Source organism: Cornus florida, unplaced genomic scaffold (genome assembly GCF_030987335.1).
Source record: "Cornus florida cultivar Cherokee Brave unplaced genomic scaffold, ASM3098733v1 CherokeeBrave_3.0.0_Hap2_Chr01, whole genome shotgun sequence".
Lineage (NCBI taxonomy): Eukaryota > Viridiplantae > Streptophyta > Magnoliopsida > Cornales > Cornaceae > Cornus > Cornus florida.
Window position 1 is genome coordinate 119,116,625 of NW_026775571.1, and position 17,465 is coordinate 119,134,089.

Consider the following 17,465-nt stretch of genomic DNA (forward strand, 5'->3'; position numbering starts at 1 on the left):
TTTTTTTTCAATAAGTGTGTTTATCTATATATATATACATATTATAGTTTTTAATCCTAGAGTATTTGTTAGTGAAGGGGAACTGCCGAAATATATGATAGGTTTTGAAAGAAAAAAAACGTAGTGAGGGAAAGGGTGGGCAGTAAAGAAGGCATAACTGGCTTCACCACACACAATAGAAGGAATTTAAACATCATATATATCTATATATTCACAGCCAAATTTTCTCTCTCCTAACAATAACACCTCCCTCCATCCTCCATAAATGCTATTGCACCCTCTCTTTATGCTCTGCAATAACTCCTCGCTGCCACATCTTCTCCCACCTGTTCCCTTCTCCTTCTTCTCAACCTCTGCAAATCTCTCTCTCCATTTTTTTCTTCTTTCATGATCATCTCAGTATTCTTCTGGAGTTCTTTTGACAAGAAAAAGGTCTCAAATATCACAACCGCCTGAAAACCACTCCTTCAGCCTTCAAAAAATGGTTTTCAGGTGACCCTTTTGCCTGAAAACCAGATCTGAGACCTCTCTCATTTTGGTTACCCTATGGCCTCTATAGGGTTTGTTTCCTTTGCTCTCACTGTTTCAAAATCGGTAAGTTACTCTCTATACCCCTATATATATATATATTTATATATATACACCATCCATCTCTTTACAACTTTTATGTTTTTGATGGTTAATGCACTACAAACACACAATAACACATATACATATGCAAAAATAATGATATAATCTTGTATACTTGTCTATCATATTTTGTTTAACGTTTCTCTCTCTTTAAATTTACTTTTCCGTTATAATTTGCAGAGAAAGAGAAAATGTGTGAGTTTGGACTAAACCGAGATATTGGTGGGCGTTATTATATAGACTTATGGTTTAAAAGAACATTTTACACACAAGAGTCAACGCTTTGTTGCTAATTTTGTTCAATCTAGCAAGTCACTTGGTCACGTAAAGACAAGATAGGAAGTCCAAATTAAACCGTAGTATTAGCCTTCTCTGCTTTGTTGTTACTTGTAACCATCCTATTAGTTTGCTCAGACACTGCCACAGAATCTAATTAAACTCTCAACGCACAACCTGTCTCACTCAAAACACCCCAAAACCAAAACCTAGACCTCACTTCAAAAAAAACACACATAGACAGAGAGAGAGAGAAGAAAGAAAAAAAAAGAGTACTATTTCTAGGGTTTGTTTGTGAGAGAGGTGCACTTCTTAGGGTTTGTGGGTGGGTGATATATGTCTGCTCCACTGCTCGAAAGGAACGGAAAGGTCACTGGATTTGGGTTGTCTTCGGAGCTAGTTTTCAGTCAGGTCATGATTCACGACTCACTAGTGTCCATTGAATTAATTAACCATACATTTAATTTCTCATTCTAAACCCCAGCTATACTTCTATGTTCTTTCTTCAAAATTCATTTTCGAGGACTTCTTAAATAATACTTTTACTTTGTTATATCAACTTTTCCAATGTACTGTTTCACTCAACCTTTTTTAGATCAATCTTCTGTTATACCATAAGCAAGGTTATGAACATAATTCAAGCAGAATCATATATTCTCCATTCAGAAGAACTGCAATTTTTTATTTAGTTTATTTTCTTTTGCAGATCCTCGCACACATATATCAACACACACATAAGTTTGCGTGTGGTTTGTAGTGCTCTATGTACATGTTTCCCAATTAGGTCATTCATTGACATTAGAGAGAGATCTGATGCCCAAATAATCTACAGTACTTTTTAATGTTTGGTTTTCAGCTTTCATTTCTTGTGCTTTCCCTTTTGTCCATTGTTTTAGAATTTGCGTCACCAATTATATAAACTATTCCATTTGTTACATTGTGTTGTTACTGGTCATGAGTGTTTGAACTTTCACCGTGTTGTTAGATTTGAAAGCCATAGCATTGAATCCCAAGGATCGGTCGCTATGTTTCAGCCAAACATGTTTGATAGTCACCATCATTTACTCGATATGGCCCATAGATCTCCGGAAAATGAGTTGGATATGATTAGAGACGAAGAATTTGAGAGCAAATCCGGCACTGAGATCATGGAAGCCCCCTCTGGTGATGATCAAGATCCAAACCAACGGCCCAACAAAAAGAAGCGTTATCATCGCCATACACAGCATCAAATTCAAGAAATGGAAGCGTAAGCATCTTATTTTGACTCTTGTGTGCTTTTGTACATGAGAGAAATAGAGAGATGAGACACAATAAGCTATTATCACTGATGATTCCATTAAACCTAATTTGGTTTATGGGTTTTGTAACAGTTTCTTTAAAGAGTGTCCTCACCCAGATGACAAGCAAAGGAAAGATCTGGGGCGTAGATTAGGGTTAGAGCCTTTGCAAGTCAAATTTTGGTTCCAAAACAAGCGCACACAAATGAAGGTAACAGCTGATCTAACAAGCTAGATTCCATCTTGTAATTTAAATAAACAACATTCTTATCTATGGTAATCTTGTTTTGAATATAAATTCTGAACTCATTTAGCTGCTAACCAAATTGTTCACAGGCTCAACATGAACGCCATGAGAACACACAGCTGAGGAATGAGAATGAAAAACTTCGTGCAGAGAACATCAGGTACAAAGAAGCACTCAGCAACGCTACTTGTCCCAACTGCGGTGGCCCAGCAGCCATTGGCGAGATGTCATTTGATGAGCAGCACTTGAGGATCGAAAATGCTCGTTTGCGAGAAGAGGTGATAGGGCAACTGGAGAAGAGAGAGAATATATATAAATACACACACAAACACGCTCACGTATGAGTTATCATTGCAGTTTTAAGCAAGAAGGGTGATTCTTGTAGTTGGACTAACATATATATGTTTTGTTTACAGATTGATAGGATATCTGGGATTGCTGCAAAGTATGTTGGCAAGCCAGTGCTTTCATACCCTCATGTTTCTACTCAAGGATCATCACATTCTCTTGATATTGGGGCTGCGAGTTTTGGGTTACAATCAGGCGTGGTTGGGGAGATGTTTGGAGGTGGTGATCTTCTTAGGTCAGTGCCTGGCCCTACTGAAGCAGACAAGCCAATGATCATTGAGCTTGCCGTTGCAGCAATGGAAGAACTAATCAGAATGGCTCAGGCTGGTGAACCCTTATGGATGGCGAGCACTGACAACTCTATGGAGATTTTAAGTGAAGACGAGTATTTAAGGACTTTTCCCCGAGGAATCGGTCCAAAACCCTTGGGACTAAAATCTGAAGCTTCAAGGGAATCTGCTGTTGTTATTATGAATCATATTAATCTTGTGGAGATCCTCATGGATGTGGTAGGGCTTCCTCTCTCCCTTTTACATGTTCGTTATCAATATAAGAATTTTTTTGGGGGGGAAGGTATCAATATAAGAATATTAACTTATTTAGACTGTATTCATTAATTCAATTGTCAATGGTTATCAGAATCAATGGTCTAGTGTGTTTTCTGGTGTGGTTTCAAGAGCAATGACCCTGGAGGTCCTTTCAACTGGTGTAGCAGGGAACTACAATGGAGCTTTACAAGTGGTATACATTAAAGAAACCTTCAGTTGAGAAATTCCATTCATCATGAAAAATATTTCATACAATGTTTTAAATGAAACAATTGCTAAAGTATGTCTTTAGTTCAATTAGCTTCAACAAAACATACCTAACATCACGATTGTTTCAGATAACAGCAGAGTTTCAGGTACCTTCACCGCTCGTTCCAACCCGTGAAAACTATTTCGTTAGGTACTGTAAGCAGCATGCTGATGGGACTTGGGCAGTGGTTGATGTTTCCCTGGACAATTTGCGCCCTAGTTCAATATCACGCTGCAGAAGAAGGCCATCCGGCTGTTTGATTCAAGAATTGCCAAATGGATACTCAAAGGTGACTTCTTCTACATTATTCTCACTTTCTCATAGCAGATATGTGTGTGTGTGTGTGTGTGTGTGTGTGTGTGTGTGGTTCTGTCACTAAATTCCCTCATTATCTTACAATTTCATAGGTTATATGGGTGGAACATGTAGAAGTGGATGATAGAGCAGTCCACACTATATACAAACCGCTGGTGAATTCAGGTCTTGCTTTTGGGGCAAAACGCTGGGTGGCTACATTAGATCGGCAATGTGAACGGCTTGCCAGTGTAATGGCCAATAACATTCCAGCAGGAGATGTTGGCGGTAATAAATATATCATTTAATTCCTGTCTTACATAAAATGGTAATATGTGGATGGTTTAGTAAAGCATTAATTTCCCTTCTGATTCTTAGTGTCGTTTTGCTCCTTCGCAGTTATAACTACTTCAGAAGGGAGGAAGAGTATGCTTAAGTTGGCTGAGAGGATGGTGATGAGCTTTTGCACTGGTGTTGGTGCTTCTACCGCGCACACATGGACAACATTATCAGGAAGTGGTGCTGATGATGTAAGGGTTATGACCAGAAAAAGTATGGATGACCCGGGCAGGCCTCCCGGTATTGTGCTCAGTGCTGCAACTTCTTTCTGGATTCCAGTCCCACCAAAGAGAGTTTTTGATTTTCTTCGAGATGAGAACTCTCGAAGCGAGGTACCTGAATTTTCCAAGCACCTGTTTTTTATTCTCTTTTGACGAACAAAAAAAGAAGGAAAAAGAAAAAAAAAGGAAAGAAAAGATAACAACTCTTTTTGGAAGCATTTCATCTTTTATAGATAAAACAAAAACATAAATGTAGTAATATACAAAGCATATAAACTAGTAACATATACACAGATATAGGACACGGACACGATACAAAATAGTAGCATAGACACAGACACAGATACACGGACACGATACAAAATGTAAGGCTTAAATGAGCAAGATGCCATTATTGTAATGATTTTATATCATATAAATACCATTATTCCACTACGTTGTTGCCAGAATGTTTTTGTTTTACATGAGCAAGATCCCATTATTGTAATGATTTTATATCATATAAATACCATTATTCTACTACTTCATCCTAAGAAGCACGGAACGGATACGGGACACAGATATGGCGACACGGCAAATCCTAAAAATTTAGGACACAGACACGGCAGGGATACAACAAATAATAAATATATTTTATATATATATGATGACATGATGTTGTACTTTAAGAAATTAAGAGTAATATTAGTTCTTACAGCCTTGTAATGAAAAAGAATTGTGTTTTGCTGGGAAAAAGAAAGAATGATAGAATGAGGGTTAAAAAAAAAAACAAAACAAAACAATGAGGATTAGGGTTTTGTTAGAAAAAGAATTAGTCCTTAGTTAAATATAAAGGTAAGAATCCATAGAAGAGAAAAAAAGTTCACGGGGAATAGAGGAAAAAAGAAAAAGAGACACAAAAAGCAATTTATTGTGAAAAGAAAAAAAGAAGTATCTAGGGTTTGTGAAGAACAAGATCGATGAAGAAAGAAAAGACGAGGACAAAGAAGACAGAATAGAGAAGAGAGAGAGAGAGAGAGAGAGAGAGAGGCCATCCACCAGTAGCAAATCTTGGTTGGTGTCCGACAGTGACATGACACGGATACGGCTCCGTGCTTTCTAGACTGCAACTTATGGAAGAACACAAATAACAACAAACTAGAAGAAACTTCAACTAAAATTGACAAATGGGACAGGACTGCACGAACACATGAAATTATAACTCATACTCTTTTATTTTATAGCTTAGGCAAACAAGCCCTTGGATATACTTTAAATGATTAAAGTCTATGTTTGTCCATGTCTTATGTTGCAAGAATGGACATTATTTGATAAGATCAAGGCCTGCAATTTCTAAATCTTAAAGTTATCTGGTAAAATAGTAATTTATCTATTTCATTGTGCATAATACAGTGGGATATACTTTCCAATGGTGGCCTAGTTCAAGAAATGGCGCATATTGCTAATGGTCGCGATCCAGGCAACTGTGTATCTCTCCTCCGTGTTAATGTAAGTTGTTTGTAGGCTAATTATGGCTCATAATGTTATATCAGGAACTTCTTCTCATTAATGGAACTAACATATTATTAAATCTCAAAAACACTGTAGAGTGCAAACTCAAGCCAAAGCAACATGCTGATTCTACAAGAGAGTTGCACAGATTCTACAGGCTCTTATGTTATATATGCTCCTGTTGATATTGTTGCCATGAATGTGGTCCTAAGCGGAGGGGATCCGGATTATGTTGCCCTCCTGCCATCAGGCTTTGCTATACTTCCTGATGGGCCTGCACATCATGGAGGAGGAATTCTTGATGTTGGATCTGGTGGATCATTACTGACTGTTGCATTTCAGATCTTAGTTGATTCAGTTCCAACAGCAAAGCTCTCGCTTGGATCGGTTGCAACTGTTAACAGTCTTATTAAGTGCACAGTTGAAAGGATCAAAGGTGCTGTAGTGTGTGAGGCTGCATGACTGAGATGTCTTAACTACGGTGAGCCATTCTTTAAAATTATCCCAATCAATATTCATAGAAGTGTTTTTATTTGGCTAAGACTTGCTATGTTTTAAGATTCATGGAAACAGAATCTAAAGTTTGTTTTTCTGGTATTTAAGAGTTAAAAACTCGAGGATTAGGGTCAGGTTTCAGTCATTTTTTCTTGATTGCTAAACTTTTTCTTACCCTCTATTTTGCATTGATTAACTTAAATAAACGGTTAGGAAAGCTTGATTTTCATCTAACTTTATAAAAGTAAAATAAACTGTGAAAGAGCTCATTGATCAGAACGGTCATTAGATTAGGCCAGGTGTCTTATACGAATCAGACTTTTGGGGGTTAAAAAAGTAACAAGAACGTATTCATATTATATGGTACGGTGGATGATAGGAGTGACTAGAGTAGATTCAGTAATCAAAATGTGAGGAAGATATGAGGAATAATGCCTATCACTGACAAATAAGACAAAATAAACTAAAAACTAGTTTGCACAAAAAGTAAGGGACAACAAGACCAACCAAAACTAACATGGAATGAAGTAACTAAAAATGACCTAAAAAAATAAATATTAGAGACATGGTGTGTAGTAGAATAGAGTAGAAAAAACAAAATTCATGTGGCTGACTCCATTCATTTGGAAAAAAGCAAAGGATGATGATGGTGATATGAAGAAATAGTTAGGGTTTGATTTTGAGAATTTCCCTTGATTGTTTATGTGTTTAAGGTTATATAATAAATAATTTTAGATCAGAAATCTGAATGATGAAAAGAATTTTTGCTTCCAAAGTCTAAACTGGATTTTTATTACAGAAGAAATTGATGTTTAACGTCAAATAGTGTTACTTACGATGGGTTCAAGTATTCTGACCAATTTGTTTCCTCCTTGAATGTAAATTCCAAAGTGATTTCGTTTATCATCTTCTTGATATATAGGAATATCATCATAGTGCAGAGAAATTTTAGCCTAATAACAACAATCACAGAAAAAGAAATATAAAAGCAAACAATAGATAAGCAAGGAGAATGTGTGACTAGCAAATTACGTTCATGATTCTCTCTACTCCATGCATCTATATGACTCTAGATTTACAAGTCTTTATCTTTTTACTCTTTTTCTCTGTAGTGAGATATGAAGGAAGGAACAAGAGCAATAAAGGCTGTGTTTACTCTGGGATGCAAAACAAATTGAAGAAGTCAAGAACGCACCTTACATGACCCTTGCTTTGTGGTGTTTGTCAGGGCAGAAAGCAGCAAGAGAGCACATCACCACCGTGCAAGGGTAATAGGTTCGGGTATTGACTTTGCCTATCAATGCCGAAAGTAAACCAAGACCTTGTGGTAACTTGGAAACTCCTCATTCACCTTTGCTTTCCTTCAGATTAGGTCGTATTATTTATATGCATGTGTTCCTAGAGATTTTAGCTGTTGGTTGGACTCTGGAAGCTTACTCTTGCTTACAGACTATGTTGGTTTCCTTTTCATATTGTACTTGCGTATTGAAGATATACTTTCTGCCGTCACTTTTGACATTTAGTTCCTGAACAAAATATAAGAAGTCCAGAGTAGTTCCGGATTGCTCCAGATTGCCATTTACTCTTTCTATATATGCTTGTTCAGTGAAGCAATGTTCTAGCTAGAATATGATGCAGATATTGGGTTCATTTCTTAGCAAGTTGAGCATGAACCAGACAGAATTTTAGCGCAATTAGGCTCATGAAGCTGCCAAGGGGCAATACCTGCCAGCACCTTGAGTTAGGGTTCCCGGCCGGTTTAAGCCTATTCACTCGCCTAATGCTAAAGGTCAAATCATATGCTGGTTGTTTAACAAGCCAAGATCTTAAGGAAAACCCAAGAAGTCCTTTGATTAGGCATTTGTACCTCTACGTAGGTATTGGGTGACTAGAAGAACAATCTTTCAAATCCCATACAAAGCAAGGAATTCTAATGATACCGTAATCATTATCAACAATCTGCATTAATAGAGCTTCAGTTAAGCCTAGCCCAAGCTTCATCCAAACTAATTCATGCAAAGTTTTAGCAATCCAATACCTTTTCTGGCATAACTTTTTCACTTCCCTAGCTTGAATTAAGATTTTTGCAGTTTTTATTTTTTATTTTTTTCAAAGGATGTTCCTCAATAAATGATAGGGTAAGGAGTAAATATTTTCATACTGCCAAGAGGGTCGGTTTCATCAGTATGTATATTTGTCTGGACAAACAAAGAGTAAAAATAGCTTTTCTGCAATCAAAAAGCCTACTGGTGAGTGAAGAATAGAAACTTACCTAAGCAGTACTATTTGTTCCACCAAAAATGTAGGTATGCTGGTTGGCTATAGATATTGAGGAATATCGGATGCTTAGACTATCTTGTAATCATCGTAAATTGAATCAAAGACACTTGAAAATAGATCCAGAGAAGATAGTTCAACTTCTGTAGCAAATCAATGTGATGCAAATTGACCCAGATAGAAGAAAAAGGGAATATGTTTGGTGATTCAAATCAACATAATCAGCCATGCCCATAATGGTGCCATCTCATGATCTCACAAGCACAAGGTTCGAAGTTCATATTAATCAGTTGGGATTTAGGAGCCTGCTAGTGTGTGTTCAGTACATATCCAGTGGACCAACCCTCTATACCGTCTATACAAACAAGAAAATAACTGCAGTAAGAGTTGGCTAAAATTATTGAGCAGCTAGCTAAACTTATCCAAGGTTGAAACTTAAGAAGTTGAAAAGATGGGTTGTTGAAACCAATAAATGTGTAGTAATATTTGATGAAGGACCTTGGGGTTAGGTGGTGTTCAATACTGTTTCAGAATTGTATCAAGAATTGTCCTTTGCTCAGACAGGACTTAAAAGGGTAACCTTATGACACAAAGCGGAAATTTGTATATGATCTTGTCCAGAATGTTATATCATATGTGATATGGCATACCCTATAGATGATATTGATCATTGGTTACCCATTATGAAAGGAAATAAATTCCATGGAGTTGTCACCAATAAACAACGGCCATGAGTAATTATTATAGCCAATTACAGACACTTGATACTGATTGGAGTTTAACTATGCCCTTGATACTTTCCACTGGGTCATCAGTATCCCTTGTTTCGTTCATCATTTATATTCTACTTTCAGTTTCCTCTATGTGGCAACATCAAGAAAAGGAATGTGAGATCAATTGAGAACTGGACTCGTGCTAAGAAGGGTTTTTTAATCGAGGCTAGAATCAAAATCTGAAATCAGCAAAACTATTTCACCCTTACGAATGGTATCTATGCATCTCTAAATATAATCTCCGTTGTGCTTTACAAAGCATCAAAAATAGAGCAAGTGTGGATTGCAAATGTGAAACTAGAAGAAAGGAAACCACCAAGGGTAAGCCCAAGTGGTATTTCCTTCTCCATCTAAATGGAAGGTTGAGGGTTCAAGTTCCCAATAGGACAAAAACAGGTGTGTGTGTGTGTGTGTGTGACTTACCTACCAAAAAAAATTTAATAAATAAATAAATGGGAAAAAGGAAACAGGTAATGAGAGTACCCGGAGTAGAGGGAACCAGGTAAAAAAAAACTATGACTCACTAAAGAACTGTGTTAAGAAGCATTATGAGATTGTTGCAAGAAGCATAATTATTGGAATTAGGAATCAAGCAGCTTCTAATTTAAGTAAACAAGGCTTCTTAACTAGCAGAGTAATAAATCATAAATCTGTAAATATTGATTGCATACAGTGATGGAGATCCTGATGGGTCATGTGATCTACACACTTAGTTTAGGCATAGACGTAGAGGATGATTTAGGATATATTTTTCTTTTATATAATAATAATTTCTTCATTTATTTAGGGTTTTATGTTTCCTATTAGAGTTTAGTAGGATACAGTTGTTATGCCTATATATATGGGAAGTTGATACATTGTGAAGGCATTTTTCATGAATATCAATTAATTACAGAGATTACTATCAATGATTTTCTTCTCCCTCCACTTCTTCTCACTTTCTCTTTTCTTCATCCTCTCTCCCATTCTTTCAATTGTCCTGCATCAATTTTGGTATCAGAACACTCGTACCCATCCTCTATCAGTTTCCGTCTCATTCTTCTCTCTTCTTCTTCTTCAATTAATGAATTATTGGCTTGTTGCTAATTTTAACGCAAGTATGGAATGATTTGTTCTGCATTCGCAGAACTTGTAATTCTGTCTTTCATACAAGTTCATTTCCTCTACGAACAGCAAAGTTAACTAGCTTAAACAGAAACCAAAGTGTGCAGTAAAATAAATTGAGACTAGCTACAAACAAAAGCACCTCATCTTGAGAACATATTTGGAACAATTAGGAAAACGTTATAGGTAAATCAAAGTTAATTTGCACTATATTGATTAAAAATAAGATTCTGCTCAGAAAAAGATATTAAGCAAAAGGCTGATGCTTAAAAGTTAGTGCTTGGGGATTACCATAATTCACAGCAATCGCATATTAGATGAGGATGTCATGACCGTAGACTGGCAACTGCAGAGAGAATTATTTAATATATCATGAACTCAGTGCCACCAAAAAAATTAAATACTCATGGTAAGGATAACTACAACACTAGTGTCATATAAATGTATTGTTGTGTAACATAGTAGCCATTAATTTGTATAAAAAAATAAGTTAAAGTTACTACCAGAGTTCAGTAAGTTGTCTGAAGAAATTTAAAGGGAAACAGCACACCTGACTTCAGACTAACAGAGCAGATGGCCAGAAGAGTAGAGGATTGATCAAGCCAGGAATTGTTAATATAATATCGGCAAATTTGACACCAGAAGAAGCTTGGCAGAGGCAGATGTCCTTGCTTCTGCTAGTACTTTTTCTTCTTCATCCTCCCCCAATAGTTCTTCTGTTCTTATTCTCTGGCGAGACACAAATAAATAAATGGTGGAAGAAGGTGGTTGCAATAAACAGCATGCTTTTATTGAATTCATAAGAAACATGGAGGTGGTTAGGTTTACTTAGCTTTAACAGTGACTGCATGAGTTGGGGTGGTTAGAGTTCATTAATTCTGTTTTACAGGCTTAAATAGGGCGGATCAAAATATGTCCAACCCCAAACCCAGATGAAGAAAAGGAGTTTGTAAGGTCCTCAACCCTTTAGAGGAGTTAATTAAGAGTTGAAAAAGTCTGAACCATGGAAACATATATAGATATAACTGATGATACAGATGGAAATGTTCTAATTGAAAACAAAATCAGGAAAAGAATTATGCACAATCCATTGGTCAAGGCTGTAATATTTAAATATAATGACACTATTTTTGAAGAATGAGCATGGCATGAGATGAAGTTGCACGTAGCTTACAATGAGTGATACCGTTAAGTAGAACTTATAGACTGAAACAGACATTTCGAAAATAAACGTTGGAAGCCACTTCTAACAGATACTACCAAGGCGACAACCTTTCTCAAACAGCGAAAAGAGTGTGCATGAATATTCGACCCTACATGGTACTATTGCAACGCTGAGTAATAAATGGATATAATTAAATTTTGAATACGACCTTCGCAAATTTAAGATAGACTGAAACGTTTCAGGAGACTGCCTGGCTCCACATATATAATCTGGACCCCTATAAATAAAGGTACAGTTATTTCATATTTCAGTGACGTTATGACAAATCTAGACTCTGCAAATACATGCTACTCAGCTGAGTTGCAATGTGGCCAAGATTTAAATTGACTAGTAGAAACTCAATACAATCGAAATCATGACTAATTACATATCAAATCATATAATTCAACTCAAACTTTTCAAGTTTCTATTATGCTTTTGTGTGAAAATAAAACAAAAGTACTGCTTTACCATTTGTAAAATGTACATGTAACATCTTTCAACATAAATTTGAATATCAATTCAATTTAATTTGAGTTCAAATATACACTATCAGAGTTTTGGAATTATCAAAGTGATAGTCAAAACGAAATTGGTTGAAGTTTATAAAATACATACAATCACCACTGGCTACATGCCATTTGATCACACAGTTCAGCACTTAATTCTGAACAGATTAAGGGCTTATTCAATCAAGTGTGTTTTTTAGCACAATTTGAATATCATTTAAAAAAAAATTGTTACTTAATTCTCAATTTGCAATTACCACTTGAAACTTCAATTAAAATTTAGCTCTTAAAGATTTCAGTACTTAATTTTCAGTTTTATCAAATAGTACCTTCCTTTTCTAATTTGCACATCATATACAGAAAAATACAGGACATATGAGAAGAATTAAACATCTTACAATTTAAATAAATATGACAAAAGTATTAAATCAAGAAGCCTTCCATGTGAGTATCAACTAGGGAAAAAATAAAATAGTTCTGTTTTCCTGCTTCTTTGTTCAGCTTTCTTCGGTTGTTTTGTTTGTTTCTTTCATGTTTTGGCCAATCATTTTGATTTCAATGGCCAAGCAAAATCACACACAAAAAAAGAAAAAAAGAAAAAAAAAAAGGATTACTACAATACGGTCTGTGATGCTTACAATTTGAATTTGACTTTAACATGATCTGAACATTAATAGAAGAGATCTGCCAATTATTTGGCTACTTGGTCTCATATAATTGTCAATGTAATGTATGATGTACCAAATATTTTGAGTATGTCACATTTTACCGCAGCACGAATATTTACATATTGTACAGGGTTAAACTGTGATGTGTGCATGTTCCAAAAGCTTCTGCTTTGTTAAAATTACCGGGAACACCAGGTGAGCCAGAAACTAATTATGCAGCAAACGTTGGAAAAAGAAACATCGTTGATATAGAGGAGATTAATATGAAAAATGCATCTGCAGTAATCAAGAATCCTGAAAACAATAAAAACAAAAAACAAAACATGCCTAATGACTCCAACAAAGTTGGACATCAATGAAAATCCAGTTGCGGTGTAAAGGCCAAATTAATTGATGAGCTAAAAAACCTACCACCGGGCAATATTTTTTGTATTGCAAAATTCAGAGTAGACGAATCAAAAAAATTCTCAGAACGAAGATGCTTTTTATAAAGAATGTGAATATGTAATGTCTGTAATTTAAAAGAAAAAGAAAAAGAGAAAAGAAAAAAAAAAAAAAAAATAGGTGGGACCCACTAATGTTTAAGTGGTCATAGGACCACGTTTTTGAAAGCTCTGTAATCTCATTCTCTCTTCTCCCGTCTCTGTCTGTATCTCTCTCGGCTTTTTGTTTTTTTTTTAGTTTACAATTTCAAGTCTTGATTAATCCCTCATCTCTTATCGGATTAAGGTGCCGGGGTAACCTAGGGGTTTAAAAGGCTTATTGCATATGCTAAATGCAATCGTGTTCCCTACGAAAGTGGCGCTATCATTTTATTGCTTTCTAGTTCATAGTTGTATAGTTGTTCATTTCATTCCTTTACTTTCTAGTTCATTGCTAGGGACTAGCAATATTTAAGTTTGGGGGTGTGATGAGCGCTGAAAAGTGCGTATTTAAATCCCTTAAGCTTAGTTATTCTAGGACCTTTATCTATCTTATTTTACCATTTTGTATTGATTTCATGTTATTTCCATTTTTAGGTACTTATCCCTAAAACAAGCGAACTCAGCCAAATAAGAGCATAATTGAAGCAATTCTGGGATGAATCAAACAAAGGAGCAAAATAGAGCAAAAGGAAGCAAAGGGTGGAATTTCAGCAACTTCGATCAATCTCAAGAAAAGTTCGATCAATCCAACTTTCATCGATCTCAGCACTTCAAAATAGATCTGAGCCATGTTTGTCCCTGTTCAAAGATCTCAAAAGTTCGATCGATCCAACTTCCTTCTCTGATCGATCGAACATCTTGTCCCAATCTAAACGATTGATCTTATCCAGTTGTATCACTCTACCAACCACTTTTGTCCTTTTTCCAAAAATATCTTCAAAATATTGAGGCAAAACGAAGCCCACGACGAGCTCTACGCATCCATACCATCAATTTCAGTTTTTGTGCACCCTTTGGATTTCGAAATTCAAGACCCATTTCAAGGGTTTTGTGCAATCTTGAGGTAGGGGCTTCCTAATTCACATTTTTCTTGCACCCTTGTGAGTTTTCTACTTTATATGTGATATAGCATGCTTAATTGTGTTAGTTGTTGTTTTGAATGCCATGATTAGTACCTATGTGAATATGTGGAAGCTTGTTTTAACGTTGTTATATGAGAAACATGTTGTACCATGAGTTTATGCATATTGTATTGTTCTTATGCTATAAATGATGTAGGAAAGCATGCTCTAGTGTGTTTTATGATAATCCCTCATTGATTTAACATTAAAGGCATGAGCTATACTTGTGAATCATGGGGTTGCATGATGGAAAAATGTTTTGAAATGGAAACGGGGAATTTTGGGGATGTGTTTTTGATGAAATGGTTTTATGCAAACCCGATCGCTGCGGGGTTACCAACGAGCCGGAGGTTAATATAGCCTAGAGGGGACTAGGGAGTCGCCCTAGTGTGGTTGAGCTAGCTGGGCCCCATAATGACGCCGCGGGGTTACCAAAGGTCAGGGACACTAGCCAATCCTCCTTTCGTGTCGCTGCGGGGTCACCAAAGAGCGGGCTGTATTAACAGTTTGAAAGTGATGATCTTGAATTTGAAAATAGGGAGCGACATCGGCACGTATTTGCATCTCCATTGCATCTTGTCATTTGTGTTGAGATTGGTAACCATGTTGTATCCTTCCCCTACGTTGTATGATCCCTATCCCCATTGGTCTATGCTTTGTTTGGATTCACGGGGCTTCAAGAGGTGCGTCTTAGGCATCACCTACTGAGCATATTTGCTCACCCTACTATTTATATTATTTTTTTCAGGTCTTGGAAATGAACCAGTGGACGACAATCCACCTCAAGCTTGAAAGTTGTTAGAAGGTTGTTTGCTATTTTGTATTTTAACCATTCTATGTGTACTCATAGTTGTGGAAATGTAACTAAGTTAGTATTCATGACCTTGTAACTTAAGAACGAATTTATCTTTTGTTTGATGTAAATGAAACTAATGGAATTGTGGTATATATTTCCATGCAATTGTATCATGTAGGGTTGTAAGACAGGGACTTTAGATCTTAACCATGTATTTTGGGACTGTAATTATGATAAGTTAGATTAATTGGTATGTGGATGTTCCACCATGAGAGGAACTATGTTGAGGTATAATGAACGGATGAATGGGATACTGGATTATAGTATGTGTTTTGTGTATTGGGACAGGTTGTTGAAGGACCATTTTTAGGGTATGTTATGCCGAAATTTTTTTAAATTTTGGCATCAGCTTAGGTCGTTACAAATTTGGTATCAGAGCCCATTGTCACGAACTTGAACCTTTTCAAGCTACCGTGCGGCCTTAGACACTTTCAAGCCCCCTTGAAGCGCTAAGTCAGCCTACCCGAGTGTGCTAGCTTAGTGAAGACTAAGGCTAGACAAGTGTTTTGCTTACTTGGGTGTGTAGGAAGAGGTTAGGCAAGTGAGCAAGAGAGTTTGGGAATGTATAGAACTTGTATTACTTGAGAGGAGATATTACAAGTTGGTTGCTTGGTGAGGAGCAAATGAACTCCCACCTCCTATTTATAGGCCTTTGGCCTTACAAGAACATTCTAGATGTGTACAAATGTGTGGCCTAGATTTAGTGTCTAGAATCATCCAGAAATATCTACACAACTCTAGAACTATCTACTATGTACAAGAGAAGTCTAGAGAATTCTAGAGAAATCTATACAACTCTAGACAAGTCTAGAAAAGGCTAGACAACTCCACACTAATCTAGAGAATTCCGGAAAGTTCCATACTTGTGTAGAGAAGTCTAGAAAGCTCCAGTCCATGCAGGCTCCATGTCATCGTCTGCTGGGCGTCTGCGTGGCATAGCCTCTTGGTAGCGGGGTGTGACATTCTCCCCCACCTAAGCTCGCGACGCCCTCGTCGCGTCTTCTTGCTTAAACCGCTGAATATGCTCTGCGAACTGCCATAGTGTATCCTCATGCTCCCAGCTCGCCTCGCTATCTGGCAGGTTCTTCCACTTCACTAAATACTCTGTATATTTGGGCACACATCTCCTGCTCATCACACGATCGGCAAGGATGCAATCAACTTCCTTGTCAAAGGATGTGACGACTGCCGTGGGTGCCCTATGCGATATGCCCCGAGTAAGGTCTTCCGTGTCTTCATGATAAGGCTTGAGCATGCTGACATGGAAGACTGGATGTATCTTCAACTTGGGTGAAAGCTCCACCATGTAGGAGACCTTGCCCACCCGTTTGACGATGGGGAACGGGCCCTCGTACCTCCTTACTAGCCCCTTATGCACGCTCCGAAAGGACTTAAACTGTTGGGGTAGTAGCTTAACCATCACCTGGTCTCCCACTATGTACTCCACCCGCCTTCGCTTGGTATCGGCCCACTTCTTCATCTTCTTTGCCGCCTTGTCAAGGTACGCCCTAGCCAAGTCGGACTGCTCATGCCACCTCTTGGCAAATTTGTAGGCCGCCGGACTCTTACCATCGCAAGTTGAAGCAATGGCGTTGGGTGTCATAGGCTGCCGTCCGGTGACAACCTCAAATGGACTGTGATTGGTAGCCTCACTCCGCTGCAAGTTGTAAGAAAACTGTGCCACCCCAAGGAGTTTGGCCCAATCTCGCTGATTAGCACTCACATAGTGCCTCAAATAAAGCTTCAGGAGAGCGTTGATGCGCTCTGTCTGCCCATCTGATTGGGGGTGGAAACTCGTAGAGAAGTTGAGATCCGTCCCCATCTTCTTGAAGAGTCCCGTCCAAAATCTACCCGTGAAACGCGGGTCTCTATCACTGACAATATTCTGCGGAACTCCCCAAAGCTTGACCACATGGTCAACAAACAACTCTGCTGCCCTCTCTGCTGTGCAGTCTGCTGGTGCGGGTATGAAGGTGGCATACTTGCTGAACCGATCTACCACCACTATAATGCTCCCACAACCTTCTGACTTGGGCAAGCAAGTAATGAAATCCATAGAGACACTCTCCCATGGTCTCTCTGGAATAGGCAATGGCTCCAATAGGCCTA

At 37.5% G+C, this 17,465-nt stretch overlaps 1 protein-coding gene and 2 long non-coding RNA genes across 4 annotated transcripts; 1 reads left to right on the top strand and 2 right to left on the bottom strand.

Moving 5' to 3' along the window:
- The first annotated feature begins 235 nt into the window (after positions 1–235).
- LOC132266960 (homeobox-leucine zipper protein MERISTEM L1) lies at positions 236–7,983 on the top strand. Of its 2 annotated transcripts, XM_059768003.1 has the most exons (13): positions 236–594; positions 811–1,317; positions 1,892–2,155; positions 2,280–2,397; positions 2,523–2,711; positions 2,850–3,290; positions 3,421–3,522; positions 3,668–3,868; positions 3,987–4,161; positions 4,273–4,544; positions 5,826–5,921; positions 6,021–6,405; positions 7,532–7,983. In XM_059768003.1, exons 3-12 carry the CDS (start codon positions 1,932–1,934, stop codon positions 6,384–6,386), a joined length of 2,184 nt encoding a protein of 727 aa, XP_059623986.1. In that variant the 5' UTR covers positions 236–594; positions 811–1,317; positions 1,892–1,931; the 3' UTR covers positions 6,387–6,405; positions 7,532–7,983. The 2 variants fall into 2 exon arrangements, with proteins under 2 accessions (XP_059623986.1, XP_059623977.1); XM_059767994.1 differs by lacking the exon at positions 811–1,317 and having other exon boundaries at positions 237–594.
- LOC132266981 (uncharacterized) lies at positions 2,393–3,777 on the bottom strand. The gene is made up of 2 exons (XR_009468793.1): positions 3,647–3,777; positions 2,393–2,723 (listed from the first exon to the last, which is right to left on the bottom strand). It is a non-coding gene; the product is annotated as an uncharacterized LOC132266981 (long non-coding RNA).
- LOC132266974 (uncharacterized) lies at positions 4,419–11,542 on the bottom strand. The gene is made up of 3 exons (XR_009468792.1): positions 11,124–11,542; positions 10,865–10,919; positions 4,419–4,548 (listed from the first exon to the last, which is right to left on the bottom strand). It is a non-coding gene; the product is annotated as an uncharacterized LOC132266974 (long non-coding RNA).
- Between the last annotated feature and the right edge of the window lie 5,923 nt (positions 11,543–17,465).

Excerpts from the sequence above, each read along its gene's own strand:
- LOC132266960 (XM_059768003.1), top strand. The coding sequence starts at position 1,932 with ATGTTTCAGCCAAACATGTTTGATAGTCACCATCATTTACTCGATATG. Across the intron at positions 3,523-3,667 it reads ACAATGGAGCTTTACAAGTG|ATAACAGCAGAGTTTCAGGT; the intron begins GTATACATTAAA and ends CGATTGTTTCAG. Across the intron at positions 5,922-6,020 it reads TATCTCTCCTCCGTGTTAAT|AGTGCAAACTCAAGCCAAAG; the intron begins GTAAGTTGTTTG and ends AAAACACTGTAG.